Here is an 18,633-nt window from a genome sequence, read left to right as displayed (position 1 = left end):
CAGCGGCAGCACTGCCACCTAATTGAGACTTGGGGACAAGAAAGAAAGTCACTTAAGTGCCACCACTTGTTTGTCATTCGAGATCGAACCAAAAAAACCCAAACCCAAAATTTTCAGCACCTGCTAGGGGAGAGACAGTCATCGAAGCAGCCCAGTCCAGGCCAGGTGAGGGTTTTCTAGAACAGCTAGCTGATTTCATCGTATTTCTCCACTACATCCCGATCGCATTTGTAGTTCACTTACGGCATTTCCCATGGCCAGGCCCTCCCAGGAGACGGGCTGGTGTGTGCAGAAGGTGCCAGACCCTGCGAGGGTCCAGCCTTCAACTTCCTGCTGCAAGGCCATTGCGTTTCCGGACAGCCCGGTCCTCATTTGGGACTTGCAGAAGCTCGCGAAGGAGCCTGAGTTTCCTCCCGGCCTGCGAGTCCGAACGTTCATGTTCACATCAAGAGTCCACTGGGCTCGTATTTGCCAAGTATCTGTACCCGGGTGTGAGGCAGACTCCCTCAGCACTTCCTGCCCCCGTCCGTGGAAAACCCCCGTGGTGGCCCGCGTCCCCCTCCGCTAATGACCAACGCCATTTGCCTGCCTTTTCACACCAAAAGTTTCCACTTCCTCACTTTCCATTCTTTCATTTACCTTCTAGTCTTTTTTTTTTTTTTTTTTTTTTTGAGAGAGAGAGAGATGGAGTGCGAGCGGGGGAGGGGCAGAGAGAGAGGGAGGCACAGAATCCGAAGCAGGCTCCAGGCTCCCAGCTGTCCGTGCAGAGCCTGACGCAGGGCTCGAACTCATGAGCCATGAGATCATGACCTCAGCTAAGGTCAAGACGACTACCCACTGAGCCACCCAGGCGCCCCATCTTTTTTTTTAACTTCAAAAGCACAGTAGTACATTCTCGCTGAGAGAAGTCCAATAATACAGACGTGTGTAAGGAGAAGACCCGTTATCTCCCTGAGCCCGGGGGCCTGAGGAAGCCAGACTCAGCTGCCGATTCTGCCGGCTCCCCAAAGAGGTGTATTTGGAGCGTTCTTCCTTGTCTGTCTTTTTTAAATGCTAATGTGGGGTTTTCCCCCCACAGACGTGTTACTCTGCGGTTTGTTTTGGTGAGTCATCGGCTGGACATGGGGTCCTGGAACCCGTGGCCTGTGGGCTCTGGGGCGCCCCACCTTCCACCTCAGCGCCCCCACTCTGTCCCATAGCTTCGGACCGGTGGCTGTCTTCAGTCTCCTCTTTTTGAAATACCCAGGGTGGCATCCACTCGCCTGGTTGGACACGGACGGACGCATAACCTTTCCTCACTTTGCCTGCGGTTACCTTTGACTCTTTCGGAATCAGTTTTTAGGAACTGTTTTACTTGGGGCTCTCACTTCCATTTGTCACACGTGGATCTTTTTTTTTTTTTAAATCTCTTTGTCTTTTCACTTTTTCCTGATGTCTTTTGTTATATAGAAATAGTAAGTCTTAAATTGTCCCATCTTCGAATCTTCTCCTCTATGGTATCTGGATTTTCTGTTTCGATGTAAAATGTTCCTTCAACCCTGAGATTATTAGAATTATCCCCCTTTTCTTGTAACATCGTTGGTACTTTACTTGTTCACACTGAATCTTTAAGCCACCTTTAGGGGGAGGGACATTTTTACAGTAGTGCGTATTTTCATCAAGGTGCACAGTATGTCCAACCACTATTGAAGTCTGGTTCTAAGTTGGTGAGTAAAAATTGTATACATCTTGTAGATCATGTAATTTTCTTACTAAATTTGTTCCTAGACATCATATAGTCTTGTCACATTTGTGACTGAAAATATTCCTGATTTCTATTTCTAGCTGTGTGTGTGTGTGTGTATGTGTGTATGTGTTTTAAGCAATTGGTCCTTATATAGTGTCTTAATCTGCTCAGGCTCCTATAACAAAATACCACAACCTGGGGGGTTTAAACAATAGAAGTTTATTTTCTCACAGTTCTGGAGGAGGCTGGAAGTCTGAGATCAAGGTGCTGGCTGATTCAGTTCCTGGTGAGGGCTCTCTCCCTGGTTTGCACACAACTGCCTTCTCACCGTGTGCCTGCCTTCTGGAGAAAGCGAGCAAACTCTGGTGTCTCTTCTTAATGTTTATTTTTGAGAGACACAGAGACAGAGTGCGAGTGGCTTGGGGCAGAGAGAGGGAGGCACAGAATCCGAAGCAGGCTCCAGGCTCTGAGCTGTCAGCACAGAGCCCGACGTGGGGCTCGAACTCACGAGCCGTGAAATCATGACCTGAGCCGAAGTCGGACGCTCGACCGACAGAGCCATCCAGGCGCCCCTGGTGTCTCTTCTTATAAGGGCACTTATCCTGCTGTGGGACCCCACCCTCACAACCTCACCTGACCCTAATCACCTCCCCCAAACCCCTCTTCTAAACACTGTCACATTGGGGCTCAGGCCTCAACATATGAATGGGGGGGGAGGGCACAATTCAGTCCATAACATACAGTTAGCTTAAAACTAGATATCTCACTGGGGCACCTGGGTGGCTCAGTCAGTCGAGCAATTGACCCTGATTTCAGCCCAGGTCATGATCTCGAGGTTCATGAGATCGAGTCCACTTGGGATTCTCTTTCTCTCTCTCTGCCCCTCCCATGCTCACACTCGCTCTCTCAAAATAAATAAACTTAAATTTTAAAAAACTAGCTACCTTACCAAATTCTCTAATCAGTTTTAATAGTTCTTTTAGTTGATTTTCTTGGTATTTCAAATTACACAACCATGTTCTCTGAATAGAAAGATAATTGTGTCACCTTTCTCTAAGATTTTGTTTTACTGCATTATTTCCTTAACTGAGAACTCAAAAAACCTCAGATGAATGGGAGTAGTAGCAGGCATTCAAATCTTGTTCCTGATTTAAATGTCGATGGTTTCAAGATTTCAATATGTAATGTACTCATTATCTGCATTTGATGCATTGCCTATCAAATTTAGGCGGTCCCTTTCATTCCTGTTTTACTTAGAATTTTTTGTAGAATAGTGGCTGAATTGTTCAGATGTTTAAGGGGCCACATGGAGATTACTGCACAGCTTTTCTTCTGCTCATCTGTTGGTGAGATCACCCCGGCTGGTGGGTTCCTAATGTGGGACCTACTTGGTCATGGAGCATTAAGCATGAACACACTGCCAGACCTGATGTGCTGTTATTTATATTCAAGTTGTGTATCTGTGTTGAGTTAGGACACCTTTGGCTTTAAATATCCGGAAGCCCAACTTGCGGCAACTGGGTTGAAAAGAAGATTGGTTATTTCAGCAAATCAGAAACCAGAGGAGTCTCTGGGCCCCAGTTCTCTGCCACCCTCAGTATGTCTGCGGACATACGGTCGCAAGAGGCCACACGGTTGTGGGCGTTGCACCCGGTAATGACAGCTTCCTCCTATGGGCCTCTCCAGGGAGTACCCTGAAGACTCCCCTCTTGACCAACTGGGCAAAACTGCATCCTAAGCCTATGGGCGCAGATCAATCACTGGCTGAAGTCCTAGGGTGACCTCTGCAGATCACTATGTTCTACTGGCATTTGGGACGGTGAGTCTGTACTGGTGTGCACAGGCATTGCAGGACATTTAACGTCCCCAGCCTCTGACAGTGTCTCCCCCACCGCCATGGTTCCAGTACCCTTTGTTTATACACCAGTGGTCTACACCTTCTGGGGCTGAGACTGGCCATCTTTCCGTGGAGCACGTGGCTTCACTAAGGAGGTGGTCACACGAGATTTGGCAACGACAACGACGGGTGGGGCACGTGGTGGGGGCCAGGCCATCAACAAAGTCTGCAGCTTACGTTTGGTGATGAAACCCATCCACGGTGTCTTGTGGTTTCTTTTCATCAGATTTGGCGTTTTAGCCTGGCAAGCTGAGTCAAGGACACCGGCATCCCTTGACAGGCGACACGTGCTGTCTGCAGACTGGATAGACTGGATAGGCTGTCAGAGTCTGTGGCCCCTTTAGCAGTTTAGAGTCTGTGCTATTGGTCTCTTCTTGTCTGCTCCCGTTTCTCGGGTCAACTCTGATCGTTTAAGTCTTGATACATCCGTTTCTCCAGACCTTGCAGTTGACATTCATGGTGTTTTCTAAGTTTGTAAAATCTTCCCTGAGGCTTGGTTAGTGTTCTTTTTCCTTTCTTAATGTGCTGTACTTGTGTTTTCCCTCCGAGGCAGCCACGGCTCGTGGTCCTGAGTGACAGCCTGGTTGTGTTTGGAACAACAGTGTGTCAGCTGGAACTCCTGGCCTCCCTGTGGCAGGTGTGGCCATGTGACCAAGTTCTAGGGGAGCTGGGGGAATGTTTTGCTTTCCTCCTTGGAACACAGAAATGAGCTCTGAGGAGGAACAACTGGTCTCTGTTGTGAGGCTGAAAGCAAACTGGAGGAACCTGGGAGTGGAGACCCTGTGGCCACACCCTGGGGCCTCCACCACCCTTGCTGAATGATGATCTGGGGAAAAATAAGAAACATCTCACCCCTAAACACAGCTAAACGTCCACAGCTAAGCAACTGTGTTCTGATCTCATGGAGCCAGAAGTGGATCCTGGTTGATACAGTCTCTCCTTGCTGCTGATCGGGCCTCTCAAGGATTTATCAACTTTGTTTTTTCCCCCGAACACTCAGCTTGTTTGCTATATGACTGAGGTCAACTTTTAATCTTTAGTAATTTCCTGTTTGTACCGTCTTTTGATTTGGTTAATTTATTTCATGTATGTAGTATATGCACATACACATATACACACACAGCTGTGTACAGGCAATAAAGCCGATTAAGTTTGCAGAATTTCCTTTGGTTTGTTCCATACATTTTATACACTGTTACTTACTCTGTAGGTACTTTGTAACGTGCAGCTTGTGCTTTAACTTTCTATTCAGACCTTGTTTGAAATGTCTCTTCACTTGCAAATGGTTACATTTTACTTTGGATGTTCTTGGCTGCCAATTTCTAAGCATGCACCCCCAAGAAAACAAGCTTCGGGGATGCTTTGCTATGGAAGGCGCAGTTCCACCAAGCATATGGTTCTGCCAGAACCACTCAGCAGAACGGCAGCCTCCGGGGCGCCCTGCTGCCTCTCTCGCCGCAGCCCCTCGTGGCTCTTGGAGTTGGTGATTTGGTACTGAATCCCGCAGTTCTGAACGACATGCTTCCGCGTCTGGAGCACTGTTTCCTGGTTTAGGCGTCACTCAGGGACTTCGGAGGACGAAATGTCAGCATCTCCACCTGTCCTCTCCATTTGGCCTGTCTTCCTCCTCCTTCACCTCTCTCCTCCTGATAGAATCAAGTTATAATTGCCCCGGGGTCAAGATGCCAGGACATCTGATTACATTATGATGGCTATGAAAAAGAATGCACAGCTGAGTCAGGTAATATTCTAGGATTACTTTTTATATTCCTTCAAGTTGTCACCCGCCTTATTTTGTTGCTGTTGTTGCACGAGGTGGCCAGGGCAGGCCAAGAGGCCTGGTTACAGGGTTTAGCTCTGCGGACCGCAGGCTCCCGCGTGCATGTGGGGGGGGAGACGGAGCCCCGCGGCTCAGCAGCGGGGACCTGGACGGGAAGGCTGGAACTTCGGAGGGCCTCGAGGGACACTGGCGTGGTTCCTGCTTATGCACAGTGTCCCTGCCCCTACAAAGGGGGTGTCGTTAGGTGAGGGCAGCCTCACAGGAACTCTGAGTGGGTCCCACAGTGACCCGGGCCCCGCGTGGAGGTACACCGCTCGGACCGGCCCTCAGGGAGGGCAGGCTCCAGAAGCAGGCCGTCTCTGCGGGCCAGGCTGGTCCTGGAGGCGAGCTGGTTCTCGAAGTCGTTTGTGGAAGCAGGTTGCGGGGGCCGGGCTCCGGGGAGCCCTTCGAAGGCAGCTTCTGGCAGCGAGCTGTGCCGGCGGGCCGCGCCTGCTGAGGGGAGAGGGAAGCGGCGTCGCTGGAGGACTCGCACCAGCGCTCCTGCAGCGAACCCGTTGAGCCCCCCACTGCCAACGCGCTGGACAGGCTCCTCGGAGGGCCGCTGTTGCCTTGGGGGCGGGACGAGCCGGCGACGTGCAAGCCTGCGGAGTCGGCTCAGGGAGCTGAGCACGCAGGCGCCCGGGAGGTCGGGCCGGACGCTTTTGGGAGTTGCTTTTTTCCTTTTTCCCTAACTTTTCCGCTCGCTGAGCGCACGCCGTGGCGCATGCGCAGTCTGCGCCCCGCCCGGCCGCGCGGCGTCGGGCCGGGCGGTTGCCAGGGGCGACCGCATTCCCCCGGGACTCCGCGGTCGCGCGGGCGGGGCCTGGTCGGCGGGGCCCGCCTTCTTCGCTCTCTGGTTGGCTGGCGCTGCTGTTTGTTGGAGTCGTCGCGGCCGCCGATTGGGCAAGAGGAAGTTTCGCACGCTCGGCCCGCGCCCGCCACCCGCGAGGAGAGAACAGTGGGGGACCCTGCGCGGCGCCCGGGAGGGACCTGTGCCGGCCTCGGCTTCCAGGCGGGCAAGGCCCGAGCGGCGGGCGGCGATGATCCCCGAGGAGAGGACGGACGACCCGGGCTCCGGCGAGGAGAGTGCGCGGCTGCAACCGGCCGGCAGCGTTCGCAAGGTGGGCGCGTCCGCGGGGATGGGGGTCGCCGGGAGGACGGGTCCCGGACCCCCGGCCCGCTTTTGCCCGCCACCTGCCGCCGGCGGGCGCGGGGCTCCGGAGTCGGCGCTGGCTTCTCAGGTCTGAGCGCGCTGCAAGACTTGTGGCAGCAACCCACTTCTCTCGCCCCTAGAAGCCAGCTGGGCTGACCTCTGGGGAGACTGAGGCTCGGTGGAAAGGCCGAGCCCCCGTTACCTGCCTGAGCTGGGCTTCTGTGCCTTCTAGCAAAGGGTGGGAAGACAAGTCCAGCTCAGCGTTTTCTCCCACGCTCTGGGGGACGCTCCGGGCCCCGTTCCACCGCAGGTGTTGGGTTCTGGTCTGTGACAGCCCGTGGCCTTGTGCTAGTTCCGGGTGCCCGTCATTCCCCCTTTCCTAGCTTTTCCCTCCCTCTCTCCAGGCTGCTCAGCTTTGCCCTGGGCACCTAGCTCTGTATTTGACGAAACCTTCAGCCGCAGGCAGCTGGAGCCTCCCAGGAACAGGAAATGGCTGGAGGACTTCACAGACAGTTTGTCCGTTTCTTCACTTCCCACTCACCTCCTCCCCCTCTGAGGTCCCTAATCCTGCTTCGCTGACTCTGGACCAAGGACCATTTCCAGGAGTAGTGGGGAAGCTCTGGAAAGGGGTGGGAGAGGACACCTGCGAAATCTGTGCTGGGAAGGAGGGGGCACTCAGGCTGCCCCTCTCTGCAGCCTGGAGCCTGGGTGTTCCCTGGGAGTCACCCACTGGCTGTCCCAGCGTCCAGACCAGGCCTGTGCAGGTGCGGCAGGGCTCCGAGGCTACATTCTCCCCGTTCCAGCACATCTCTCCAGGAGCACTTGACATTGAGGAGCAGACGAGTGGTGTTGATGAGGACAGCTCTCCTGAGCTAATGGTTTCTGCCCAGCATAGGGACCAGCCCCCTCCCTGGGCAGATGGGCATGGCTATTGGCCCAGAACCTCTAGAACCTGCTGGAGCTTTGCTTCAGAAGGGGAGTGATGTAGATTTGGCTGTGGCCTGCTGCTCCCTCGCCAGGTCCTCAGGCCTCTTGGAGGGGAGACTGCCCACCTCCTTGGCTCATTCCCTCGTTCACAGAGCGGTCTTGACATGCACCGTGGAGAAGAGGCACAGGCCACCAGGAAGAGAGCCAGACAGCAGAGCAGAGAGAGGAGGGCCATGTTTTGTCTTTTTCCTTCTTGGCGCCCCCCTGAGATGTACAGATGAGGGTCCTGCCCAAGGGCCCAGAGCAGGGAGCCCTCCACATCTAGTGTTCTCTCTCTTGTTGTTCAGTTGGAACAAGCCTCCTCTCCCGTTACCTAAGGATCACGAGAAGGCCTCCCAGGAGAATGCCTCCGCCTCTGGGAGGTCCTCCCTGATTGATCTCTCTTCTCTCTTGACCATCCATGCTGGAATCTGAGGGGGTGTTGAGCCATAATCTGAGATGATTGTGCACCAGGGGCCTTCCTCTTGAGAGAATGTGAGGCCTCCTTTAGGGTGCCTTCATAGAGGGAGTGGGACAAGATATAGCCCCCAAAAGGTCTGAAACTGCCCCTGCCTGCCAGCAGGTGGGGTGCATGTTAAAGAAAATAGGCCACATTTCCTCAAATATGAGGAAGACAGTGGACACTGCAAGGGGCCTGACCTCAGCACTGCCTGAATAAAGCCCTGTCCCTGCCATTGGGGCAGCTTCCTGGAGGCACTGTCCTCACTACCACTGTTCAGGCTCTGTGACCACCTATGGGGACGTTGCCCAGGGAAGGTGCATTCTGGGAAGTTCTTCCTAACTCCAGGGCTGGTGACTGTCCCAGACGAAGGTCCTTAAATGGCTAGGAGGAAGCATGGTGGCCATGGCCGCGTGTCCCACTGCAGCCCTGAAAGCCGCCCAAGCCCCCTTCAGCGGAAGCCCCTCGGCTTCCCTGGCCAGAGCCTCTAGTCACCCGGCTGCAGCATCACTGTGGCTGGGAACCCCCATCTCTGGTCTCAGTTGACACCCAGCTCTCCTGCCTGGGACCCCGACACCGGCAGTCTGGCAGGATTGTCCCGTGTAATGAGGAGCGGTGCCTGAGGTGGCCAGTGGGCAGTCGGGAGGCCTGGCCTGCTGCCTGGGAGTTGAGTGACTCTGGGCCTGTGGTTTTGAGCAGTTGCCCAAAGGGACCCCACACGTAAACAACCAGCTGGGGTGATACCTTCGTATCACATATCAAGACACGTATCCCAGGGTCACCGTGGGCCGAGCGCCACAGGGAGCAAGGTGGGCTGAAAGCCAGCCTCCAGCACCCCATGGGCAGGCCCCTTTCCATTAGCACCTTGGCAGGAGCCAGGCTGGGTCATCCCCCCGTGGCCGTGCTAGAACTCATGCTAGAAATGTGCGGGTAGAGTAGATTATGGGGGTTATGGAATGAAATTCAAAGGCACACAAGGATATGTGCCGAGCAGTTGGCCACCTCCCGCCAGGGGCTCCCAGAGCCCCGGCACACTGGTGCTGGCTCCACAGGATCGGCCCAGCTTCTTCGTGGGGCCCCGGTCCAGCCCTGTCCCCCGCCTTCTGTGTGCTTCCTGTCCTGACCACCCCACCCCCGCTTCTTTCTGGGATCCCGGGATCCTGCCTCAACTCGGCCCGCCTGGCCCCACTGCTGCCTGGGGAGCTGGCTCGGGCCCCACCTGTGCCAACCGCCGCCTTCCCCACCCGCGAGAGCCCTCTGGCATTCGTGAGCTGTTGACAGAGGCGTGGCTTGGCCCCTGTGACCTGCAGCCTCTCCACAGGGCCGTGACCCCCTGGCACAGACACCGCGCGGCCGCCTGCAGAGCCGCAGGGCCCAGGTCCACCAGCAGATCAATAAGGAGCTGAGGATGCGGACAGGCGCGGAGAACCTGTACAGGTGAGTGCCCGCCACCGCCCCCATCCCTCAGGACAGTGGTGCTGCTGTCACCTGAGGCCCCCTGGAAGCCAGCCCATGTGGGGTGATGGGAGCCAGGCAGAGATCCAGGCAGGTGCCCGACCATGTGGTCTGGTTTGGGAGAGGGACGTGTGAGCAGGTGACCATGGCCATTGTAGGCTCCCAGGAGGAGGGGCCGGGCCTCCCACCAGGGTCTGGGGCAGCCATGCTGGTCAAATGAAACCCTCCCAGACAACCCAGGCCCCTACCTTGGTGGACCTCACTGGCAGTGGTCAGCTCAGGGTCAGCCAAGTTCCGTGTGGTGCTGGAGGGGGGGCTGGTATACAGTGTGGGAGCCTGTGATTTATGTGCTGACCAGCAGGGCTTTCTCAGGAGAGGCACCGTTTAGGCTGAACTGTGACAGGTGTCCCAAGACTGAGGACCCGGGGGGGCACCTGGGTGGCTCAGTCGGTTGGGCGTCTGACTTCGGCTCAGGTAATGATCTCGCGGTTCGTGGGTTCGGGCCCCCCGTCGGGCTCTGTGCTGACAGCTCCGAGCCTGGAGCCTGCTTCCGATTCTGTATTTCCCTCTTTCTCTGCCCCTCCCCTGCTGGTGCTCTGTCTGTCTCTCAAAAATGAATAAAAATTAAAGAAATTAAAAAAAAAAAAGACTGAGGACCAGGAAAGCGTCCTCCAGGCTGAAGAGGTGCCTCCTCCTTAGCGAGCTGCACTTCAGCTCAGACCTTCACCCATGTCTCCGTGAGCCCACTGCATGGCTGGTGGCCCAAGAAGATGGTCCCACCTGTCAGAGCCACAGCCAGTGTGCACAGAGCTGGCGGATAGGCTCCAGGATGCAGCTCTGCTGGGCCCAAGGGGCCCCTCCATTTCCTTAGCCGCCCTGCATCCCTGTCTACCCCACCCCAGCTCTCAACCTGGCCTTCCTGGGGACCCACCGCCTCGTCTGCCAGCTGCCCAGATGTAGGCACAGAGAGGGGCTGACTCCCACCCTTTGGGAAAGTTGTTTTTGTGTCACTGTGGAAGGCGCGCCAGAGCCCGCGTCCAAGGAGAGAGGTGGTGGGAGGCGAGAGCTATGCCCTGGGCCACAGTCACCAAGTATCCACGTGGACAGGAATTTGCACGAACTCCAGGGGGGCTCAGAGAAGAGGGGGTGGGCCCGGGACCGCACCGCACCCCTCCATGGGGGCTGGCCTGGGGGCACAGCACTCTGGAGCCCAGGCTGGCGCAGGGGCTGCGGCGAGGCCCAGGGGCGCGTCGTCCGCCTGCAGAGCAGGGCTTCAGCTCAGTCTGGCCTCCCTCCCCCAGAGCCACCAGCAACGCCTGGGTCAGGGAGACAGTGGCCCTGGAGCTGAGCTACGTCAACTCCAGCCTGCAGCTGCTGAAGGAGGAGCTGGAGGAGCTCAACGGCAGTGCGGAGGTGGACCGGCCGGAGGGGTGCGTGTGCGCATGTGCGGGGGCCGGTGGGCGTGGGGGAGGACGTGGTGCGCACGCGCGAGACACCCTCCAGGGCGGCACCTGAGTGCTGTGCCGTGTGTGTGCGAGACACGAATCAGAATGGGGAAAGGGGGTTATGTGTGCCTGGAGAAGTAGGGGGTGGCCACTGGGCACGGCAGGGTCCAGCCTTAGAATCTGGGCTTAATGGTTCTGGTTCCAGCGAAGGTGTCAGTGTCCCTATGATCCCCCTGGGGCTGAAGGAGACCAAGGAGCTGGACTGGTCCACACCCCTGAGGGTGAGTGCTGACCTGTGAGCCCCGGGGTCTGGTGGGACGTGGTCCTGCCCTAAGGATTACACCCTGCCCTGGGGTCAGAAGGGGTCACCAAGGCTTCCTGGTGCAGCCATTGCATTGAACAGAAGAGGAAACAGGCCCGGGGGGGGGGGGGTCTGACTCCGGCTGCCGGGCCTGCCCAGGCTGTGGGAGATTCTGGTCGGACGGGTGTTGGAGGAGAGCCCACCGTGGGATCGATAGGGCAGAGTCAGGCATCCTGCTGAAAGCCCACGCTGGCCACAGGGTTCCCCCACCGTCCTCTGAGAGTCGGCACTGGCTGGGGCTGCCCCGTCCAGTCAGAGCCTCTGCTGTGAAAACCTGCCGGTTCCCAGGGTCCTCCTGGGGGCTCATGAACTAGGCTGCCCCGCAGGCAGCACGGAGAGGGGCCTCAGCTCCTGGCCCCAGTGCCCTTGCCCGTCAGGTGGGCTTTACAGGGGCCCAGAAAGGACTCTGAGCAGAAGCAGCACCGAGTCTCTGAACCCCGTACCTGCGGGGGAGGGACCCCAAGGCCAGAGGAGGGGACCCGCCACCACATATACACCAGTCCTCGGCCTTTCTCCAGGGGCCCCGGGGCCTCCACCACCCGTCTCCACGTTGGGCCGGGTGAACAGGGAAGCCCAGCACCTGCCCCTCCCCCAAGCAGGAGCTGATCTCTGGGCACTTTGGAGAGGACAGTGCCTCCTATGAGGCCGAGATCAGGGAGCTGGAGGACCTGCGGCAGGTGAGTGGGCTCCTCCTGTCCCCTCCCTGCCCCGGACACCGGCCACCCCCAGTTCACAAGGAAAAACAAGGCTCAGTGAGGGACAGAGGCAAGGAGCTCAGTGTAGACATGCTCTGTGCAGGAGTGCCCACCAGGGGCAGCCCTGGGGAAAATGGGGAGACAGGCGCACCCCAAGTGTGCATTAACACAAACACAGCCTTGGCACACACGTGGCTCTGTGCACACCAGGGAAGTTCTGTCCTCATCAGATGCCGCTGGCCCCCTGGGAGTGGCCGCTCTGTGCCTGTCCCTCCCCAGGGACCCCGCCTGGGCCTTTCCGCGGTGCTCGGTGTCCTGGGGGTGGCACGCATGGTCCACGACAGCCCCAGACTGGGTGGATGCGCCGCTTCGGGACCTTGTCCACCCCTAGAGCCAGGGTGCTCCAGTTGAGCTGGACGTCCGAAGGGTCCCGGGGTGGTGTGTGTGCTGTGGGACGGGTCTGGGGAACCGAGGCCCAGCTGGTGCCTGCCCCGCAGGCCATTCGGACCCCCAGCCGAGGCGAGGCAGGCCTAGAGCTGCTCATGGCCTACTACAACCAGCTCTGCTTCCTGGACGCACGCTTCATCGCCCCCACCAGGAACCTGGGGCTGCTGTTCCAGTGGTAGGTTGGGGGGGCGGTCACTGGCCTCCCCTGACAGCTCCCCAAAGCCCTGTGACTCCTGCTGCTCCCACCCTTACCCACCCGCAGGTATGACTCACTCACGGGAGTCCCGGCCCAGCAGCGGGCCCTGGCCTTTGAGAAGGGCAGCGTGCTTTTCAACATCGGGGCCCTCTACACCCAGATCGGGGCTCGCCAGGACCGCTCCTGCCCCGAGGGCACCAGGCTCGCCATCGAAGCTTTTCAGAGGGCTGCTGGTGAGGGCAGCCTGGCCCCCAGCCCCACGGCTGCAGTTGTGCGGAGGAGGGGTGGGGGGAGGTGGGTTAGCACTCCAAGTGTGTGGGGCAGAGCAGAGACACACACAGGCCCTTTCTGGGGGTGGGGGCGGGGCCAGGTAGCCCTTTCCTCCTGCTGTGAGCGCCCCTCCACAGGGGCCTTCAGCCTCCTGAGGGAGAACTTTTCCCGAGCACCCAGCCCCGACATGAGCCCGGCCTCGCTCTCCATGCTGGAACGACTCATGACTGCCCAGGCCCAAGAATGCATCTTTGAGGGCCTCTTGCTGCCGTCCACCGAAGCCCCCCAGGGTTGCCTGGCCCAGCTGCGCCTGGCTCAGGAGGCTGCCCAGGTGAGGGCAGGGAGCCCTTGTCCCACAGGAGACCTGGCTGAGCCACGGTGGCCAGATGAGCAGGAGGGTCTGGATCGGGGGTCCAGGCGGGGAGGGGCAGGGGCAGTGGCTGTGTCTCCTGTTTGTTCCCAAAGCCAGCTGTTTTCTTGGTCTTTGGAGCCGGTCAGGACCCCCGGGTCCTGAGTCCTTGCCACTGGGGCAGCACCAGCCAGAGCAGGCCCTGGGGCTCAGGTTCCTGAGCTTGCCTCAGCTCGGGGTGCAGGGCAGGGCCCCTGGGACTCAGGCCGGGGCAGGCGGAGGCCGGGGCCCAGGGCGGGGAGGCCCCGGCGTCCCACCCTGTGCGCTGGCAGGTGGCAGCTGAGTACAGGCTGGTGCACCAGACCATGGCCCAGCCACCTGTCCGCGACTACGTGCCCTTCCCCTGGACCACCCTGGTGCGTGTCAAGGCTGAGTACTTCCGCGCCCTGGCCCACTACCACGCGGCTGCGGTGCTCTGCGACAGCCCCCGTGAGTGCCCTGCCCCTCGTGTGTGTGCCGGCAGAGGCCCCGGTGCGGAGGGGCTCACGGCCCTCTCTGATCCCCAGCAGCGGCCGAGGTGGACTGCCCAGCACTCTCACAGGCCTTCCTTGGGCTCCCAGCCACACCTGGGCCCCCGGGCGCCGCACCCCAGGAGCAGGAGGGGCGCAGGATGCTCGGTGAGGCGGCCTGGCGCGGAGGGGCTAGGGCCCGTTGAAGGGGGCGAGTGACCCGTCCTTCATGAGTCACCTCTTCCAGGCATGCCTGGTGTCTGGCAACTTGCCAAGCTGCCAACTTGCGTCCCCGAGGTCCCCTTGGCGGCTGAGTCCCAGGCAGGGCCTGAGCCAGGCGGGTAGCCCGGGCGGGTGGGGGCCCTCGTGGGAGGCAGCTCTTCCCCGGCCCGGCCTTCTGCACCTGGTAGCTCCTCCCCAAGCGGCCCGCGGGCCCTCAGGATGGACCCAGAAGCTCTCAGCTGTGCTCCTTTGGCTGCGTCCAGGGGTGGGGAGAGCTGGGGTCTGGCCTGGGCCGGGCGAGCCCCACAGAGCGTGTGCCGACTCGGTCCCGCGCAGGCAAGGCCCACCTGAAGCGTGCCATCCTGGGCCAAGAGGAGGCCCTGCGGCTGCACGCCGTGTGCCGTGCCCTGCGGAGCGTGGACCTACTGCAGGCCGTGCTGGCCCAGGCCCTGCGGTGCTCACTGGCCAGGTACTCGGAGCTCGACCGAGAGGATGACTTCTTGGAGGCCACGGAAGCTCCCGACATCCCACGTGAGCAGCCCAGCCCCTCGGATGGGCGTGTCCAGCCAGCAGGCATCCGTGGGCCCAGGACCTGTGGCTGCCGTTGAGGCCACTCCACCTCCAGGGACCACAGAGCGGGGGGCCTTCAAAGGAGCCCACGCGGGCGCACCCCCTGCTCTCCCGCGCCTTGCCATCCCCGCAGTGGATTCCTGCCCCGGGGAGGCGGTGGCCTGGGAGACGGAACCACAGGCCGGCCCCCCAGCATCTCCTGCTTTACAGGGGCAGGCAGGCATAGCTGGACAGCCGAGACACCCCGGAGCCCCCTGGGGCGGGGGGGGCAGCCAGGTCCCCGAGGTCTGCAGAGGGGCCAGTGTGCGTACGGCAGGCCGCACTCGGGCCGCCCGCTCTGCTCTGGCTGCCTCCCAGGGGCCTAGGGTCCTTGAGCCTCAGGCCTAGTTCTGTTTTCCCTTGAACTCTGTCGTTTCAGCTAAAACACAGCAGAAGCCAGAGATCAGGGCACCCAGCTTCTCCAGGGTGAAGGTGACCGATATCTTCCACCGGCTGGTGAGCACCCCTGCCAGAGTCACCCGTCCCCACCTCAGCACAGGCGGCCCAGCCCTGTCCTGGGGGAGGACTCTGGACAAGTGGTGCTGGTGGCCTAGCCCCGCCCTGCCCCACCCCTCTGCCACACCCGGTTTTTGACCCAAGATGTAGAGATCGGGGTGAGGGGTGCTGTGGTGGCCCGGCTGAGCCTCTGACGCCCCTTCACCCCACCCCCAGGGGCCCCTGTCCGTGTTTTCAGCCAAGAACTGCTGGCGGCTGGTGGGGCCCGTCCACGTGACCCGGGGAGAGGCTGGCTTTGGCCTCACGTTGCGGGGAGATGCGCCCGTCCTCATCGCTGCTGTCATCCCCGGGGGCCCGGCCGCGGTGAGGCCCCACACCCCCCCCCCCCCCACCGCCGGGGCCGAGTCCCCGGGTTGAAGGGGGCAGGTGGGACTGTGGCCAGGGGTGGCGGGTGCCCCTGTGGGACTCAGGACCCCCGCCCCTCGTGTCCCTGCAGGCAGCTGGCCTGCGGGAGGGTGACTACATCGTGTCCTTGAACGGGCGGCCGTGCAAGTGGTGGAAGCACGCAGAGGTGGTGGCGCAGCTGAAGGGCGTGGGCGATGAGGGCGCGAGCCTGCAGGTGGTCACGCTGCTGCCCAGGGCGGAGCCACCCAGCACGGTGAGCCCCGGGGGCCCCCGGGAGGGCCTTCCCCCGGGCCGCGGCACGCCCCGCGACTGCGAGGGCATCGGAGAGAGGAGCTTGCGCGCCGGCGAGCCTCACTGGCGTGGCCTTCTGGGCAGCGGCCGTCTGTGCCGTGGTCTCCACCTGGCGGCGAGTCCCTGCCCTGGGCGAGGCCGCAGCCCTCCCCGCGGTGGGCCTCCGTGTGCCCACACTCCTGGGGACCTCGGGCAGGGGCGGCACTGCAGGAGCCGTTTCAGGGTCCCCACCCCCAGCATGGCACCCCTGCGGGGCGCTGCTGCCCTGTTGCCCTTACAGAACCCCCAGCTTGCCCCTGACGCACCAGCCACCACCTCCCGGGTCACACCCTGCAGCCTGGCCACCGGCAGGCCAGGCCCAGGGAGCCAACCGTTACCCATTTCTGTCCCGATTGCAGGGGGAGCACCGGCCGGCCCTGGGGGCGCTTCTGAGGGGCCAGAAGGAGTGTGGGCGGGGGCCGCCAGCTCCTGGGCGAGCCAGCCCCAGGCCCCTCCTTGGCTGGAGCCGCAAGGCCAAGAGGGGCAAGACCAGAGGGAGGCTGTCCCCACACCCCTGAGCTGTGTGCCGCCCTCCCCCTCCTGCCCAGGGTGGTGGCGAGGGGCCAGCTCCCCCCATGGCCCTCTCCATCCTGAAGGACTTTTGGGCCAGTTTGCTGCCCCACCTGGTGCCCGGAGCTGCCCATTAAAGACCGAGTCAGATGAGGTGTCTGAGCCTGGTGCCGGGCGCTGGACCCACACGTGGGAGGCATCATGGTTGCTCTGCGCACGGAGTCCCAGGTGCCAGGATGCGGCCCCTGGGCTGCCCGGTCCTCACACATGCCCCACGTCCCCACCTGAGTAGGGCAGCGTCCCAGGCCAAGGGAGCCGTCCAGCTGCTTCTTGGAGTCGAGGCCAGGCAGGCTGTGGCCCACATCCTCACTTGCCCTTCGCCTCTGCCCCTCAATGATCCACATCCTGTCCACACCCTACCTTCGGGCTGGGTCAGCCTCACGCCAAGCTTGCATTCCTGACCCCTTCTGAGGACCCCACCACTGACCCAGCCCACCTGGCACCCCACAGGCCTGCCCTCGGGCCAGTGTCCCAGCCAGTCCCACCCCCGCAACACCTTTCCTTGATCCCTCTACTTCCGTTCTTGCTGTCCCCTCCCGGTGTCCCACACTCCAGGCATTGATCCCAAACCGGCCCTGCGGCTGCCGTCTGGTCCTCTCACGTGCTTCCCCAGGGGCCGGGCCTGGCCCTCCGCCCCCACGCCCGCCCGCCCCGCTCAGTTCTACCAAGCTCCGAGGGGGGCTGGTTTGGACTTGGCCCTGAAGGGAGGGCTGGGGGCGGCAGGCGCGGAGCAGCCACTTGGAGCGGCCGCAGGGTGGGCGTGGGGGTCGGGGCGGCCGGGAGTGCGCATGGCCACCAGGGGGCGGCCGACGCCCGCTCGAGCAGCCTCTGCAGGCAGGACTCGGCTGCGGGAGGTCTACCTGCAGGCCAGGACCGCCCCCTCCTTGCTGGCGCCGTCCCGCCCCTCGGTGGGAGTGGCCGAGTCCTGGTCCCCACTGGCCTCGCCTCCTTCCTGCTGTCGTGTTACCGTCAGGGTGGGGGCCGGCCTGAATAGGCAGGTGGCCTCGAAGACCTCATGGTCGGGGAGGGCGGCCCCACCAGCCTGAGCCTGGGCTGAGAGCGGCCAGGTGTGTCCCTGCTGACCCGCCTGCCCCTCCTGGGAGAACGCCCCTCTCAGCAGAACCAGCCAAGGTCACCTCGGCGCTTACTAATTTGATTAATAAAATTGTGCTTCAAGGAGGCCATTACCCGCTAATCGGGGATGACAGGGCTGGCAGGTCTCATCCAGGAGGGCGCTGCGACTCCCCTGCCTCTGGTCGCCAAGCTGGACCCAAGAGGGGCGCACGGGCTGGGGGCCAGAAGCTGCCGCTGGCCTCTTGCGCCAGGCTGGTGGGGAGGGGGCGCCCTTCCCAAAGACTGCACCCCTGCCCCCCCAGGGACAGCCTGCCGTCTCTGCTCTCCAGCGCCCTGTGCCCGGGGGTTCCTCGGCTGGAGGCAGGGGTGGCTGGGAGCAGGCTCCCTCTCCCTCAGAGGCGGGTGGGGGTGAGGGAGCTCTGGGGCATCTCTGAGGCCTGGCTGGCAAGGTGCTCCTCCCTGGTCAGCCGTCCTACAGTCAAGTTCCAGGCTGCGGGGCGCAGGCTGGGCCCAGTGCTAACCCCTGGGCCAGGCAGGGCTAGACATGGAGGGGGCCTCACCTCTCCGGGCAGCGACCAGCCCCTTTTCCACGTGGGAAAGCAGGTGTTGAGCGAGGTACAGACCAGCTCGAGTCGCACAGGGCCAGCTAGGAGGCTCAGCCGCACGTTCCAGCCACTCGAGAGGCCCACCCTGTGTCCACCCACACTTTGCCGGTTCGCCTCTGCCTCCCGGCACACGGGAACGGACCTCCCTGTCCCGTTTCCCTGGCATGTCCTTAGTCCAGCTAGGCAGCTGAGCTGGAAGCAGGCGGAGTCCCAGGCCTGCTCTAGGAGCCCTTGCGAATGAGGTCACGGACCCAACAGAAGCTTCAGCTTGGCCCCGATGGTCAGTCATGGCCTGCACCCCGGGACCTCGGCGGCTCAGGGCCGTGTCAGCCGGGGAGCTAAACTGGGAGGCCCGGGCCTTTGCTGCGTGTGCTGGGGGGGGGAGGGTCACGCCCACAAGAGCCACCTCAACCGAGGCCTTTCTCAGGTGTCGGTGGCTGTCCCGGTTGGGCCAGGTGCCTGTGTGAGGACAGCGTGTGCCTGCCTGGCCCATCCACTGCTCTGACATGTGTCAGGAGCCTCGTGTCTTCCCACCCTCCTGCCCCACACCGGTCATCCAGCGTCGCTCCTGCCCTCTGCCTGCGCTCCCCGGCCTCCCCAGTTCGGCTGGAACC

The 18,633-nt window shown here is 61.1% G+C and overlaps 1 protein-coding gene across 4 annotated transcripts; it reads left to right on the top strand.

Annotated features, from left to right (window-relative positions):
• The first annotated feature begins 6,341 nt into the window (after positions 1–6,341).
• RHPN1 (rhophilin Rho GTPase binding protein 1) lies at positions 6,342–16,433 on the top strand. Of its 4 annotated transcripts, none has more exons than XM_027063725.2 (15): positions 6,342–6,563; positions 9,343–9,458; positions 10,778–10,906; positions 11,127–11,202; positions 11,882–11,959; positions 12,475–12,599; positions 12,687–12,853; positions 13,028–13,221; positions 13,572–13,728; positions 13,806–13,916; positions 14,280–14,501; positions 14,959–15,035; positions 15,252–15,398; positions 15,532–15,693; positions 16,130–16,433. In XM_027063725.2, exons 1-15 carry the CDS (start codon positions 6,483–6,485, stop codon positions 16,286–16,288), a joined length of 2,001 nt encoding a protein of 666 aa, XP_026919526.1. In that variant the 5' UTR covers positions 6,342–6,482; the 3' UTR covers positions 16,289–16,433. The 4 variants fall into 4 exon arrangements, with proteins under 4 accessions (XP_026919526.1, XP_026919524.1, XP_026919523.1 ...); XM_027063724.2 differs by having other exon boundaries at positions 6,343–6,563; positions 14,307–14,501; XM_027063723.2 differs by having other exon boundaries at positions 12,687–13,221; positions 13,809–13,916; positions 14,307–14,501.
• The last annotated feature ends 2,200 nt before the right edge of the window (positions 16,434–18,633 follow it).

Source organism: Acinonyx jubatus, chromosome F2 (assembly GCF_027475565.1).
Source record: "Acinonyx jubatus isolate Ajub_Pintada_27869175 chromosome F2, VMU_Ajub_asm_v1.0, whole genome shotgun sequence".
Taxonomy (NCBI): domain Eukaryota; kingdom Metazoa; phylum Chordata; class Mammalia; order Carnivora; family Felidae; genus Acinonyx; species Acinonyx jubatus.
The sequence above is the reverse complement of the archived record's forward strand: the minus strand, read 5'-3'. Positions and strand labels throughout refer to the sequence as shown.

Coding starts and splice junctions, on each gene's coding strand:
- RHPN1 (XM_027063722.2), top strand. CDS start 6,483: ATGATCCCCGAGGAGAGGACGGACGACCCGGGCTCCGGCGAGGAGAGT. Junction 13,222..13,571: donor TGGCTCAGGAGGCTGCCCAG/GTGAGGGCAGGG, acceptor GTGCGCTGGCAG/GTGGCAGCTGAGTACAGGCT. Junction 15,399..15,531: donor TCCCCGGGGGCCCGGCCGCG/GTGAGGCCCCAC, acceptor GTGTCCCTGCAG/GCAGCTGGCCTGCGGGAGGG.